Source organism: Egretta garzetta, unplaced genomic scaffold, assembly GCF_000687185.1.
Source record: "Egretta garzetta isolate BGI_Z169 unplaced genomic scaffold, ASM68718v1 scaffold417, whole genome shotgun sequence".
NCBI lineage: Eukaryota > Metazoa > Chordata > Aves > Pelecaniformes > Ardeidae > Egretta > Egretta garzetta.
The window spans coordinates 334,130-335,174 of record NW_009260227.1 but is presented as its reverse complement, the minus strand read 5'-3'; the positions used below and the strand labels follow the sequence as shown (position 1 = coordinate 335,174).

Genomic DNA, 1,045 nt, shown 5'->3' with positions numbered 1-1,045 from the left:
GGGCACTGAGCCCAGCAGGGCCACCACCAAGATGACCAGGAACACCGCGATCATGGTGAAGTACATGGATGCCACTTCCCGCAGCTTGAAGCTGGGGCAGGGGCAGGGCTTGCTCCCGGAGGTCTGCATGCTGGGCAGGACGGCACCCGCATGCCTGGCTTTGCCCATTTATGCGCTGGCCCTCCCGGGCAAGGCGGGTAAGCGATGCTCTTTAATTGCATTTGGTTGTTGGGAAATTGGATTGGTGTATTGACCCCCCCCACCTTCTGGCCGAACACTTGTCATTCACTGCCTCCCCTTAATTGGCTCTAATTGCACATGGACATTATCAATAGCAATTGGATTCGACTGGGCTGATGTTATTCGCTCTTAAATCTTCCTTAGTGGCTGCAAAGGGCTGTTCACTCGCACGCTGCTCTTGCTGAGCTCTGCGTGGACACGCTCTGCCCCTCTTGCGGTGCCTCTTGCCCAGCTCTGCAGGGCGAAAGCTCTGGGATCTCCCCAGGAGCAAACCCAGCCACAGCCCCTCATGTTCCCCAGCCTGGGATCACTTATCACCCAAAAGGTGGCCAGACTAGGAGGGGATCAAATCCTGGGGTCACCTGCCTGCTGGGCACAGAGCCCCAGTCCCACTCCCTGCCCATGCTCTGCTGGGTGCAGGTTGGGGTATCGCTGCATGCATCCCCATTTTCTTTTTGCTCCTCTGAGCACCATGCAGGCCCATGGCTTGCAGATCAGCTGGCCCAAGCGCACCCTGGGGACCCCTCAGCTCCCCCCAGCCCTGTTGCATCGTGCTGCTCAGGATGTGCCAAGGTCTAGGCTGCGCCGCAGGACCCGTCCGGCTGCGCGTTCCCTCCCAGAGGCCCCGCCAATGGCATGAAGCCCGGGGAGCCATTTCTGTTTGTTTATTTTTGGAGGCCGACCTCCCTGGGGACATGTTTGCATGAGATGCTGCCAAAAGCTGAGCCGAATCAAGCGACCAGGAGCCCCGTGGTCCTTCAGTCGCTGCTGGGTTTAAAATGAACCTCTCCGAGCTGACTACAGT

General features: G+C 58.8%; 1 protein-coding gene across 1 annotated transcript in view; it reads right to left on the bottom strand.

The window, feature by feature from the left end:
- DBH (dopamine beta-hydroxylase) overlaps window positions 1-221 on the bottom strand; it is a 14,222-nt gene extending 14,001 nt beyond the window's left edge. Inside the window, 2 exon segments of the mRNA XM_035897654.1 lie at window positions 3-131; window positions 134-221. Coding sequence (XP_035753547.1) covers window positions 3-131; window positions 134-221 — 217 coding nt within the window.
- Window positions 222-1,045: the final 824 nt, after the last annotated feature.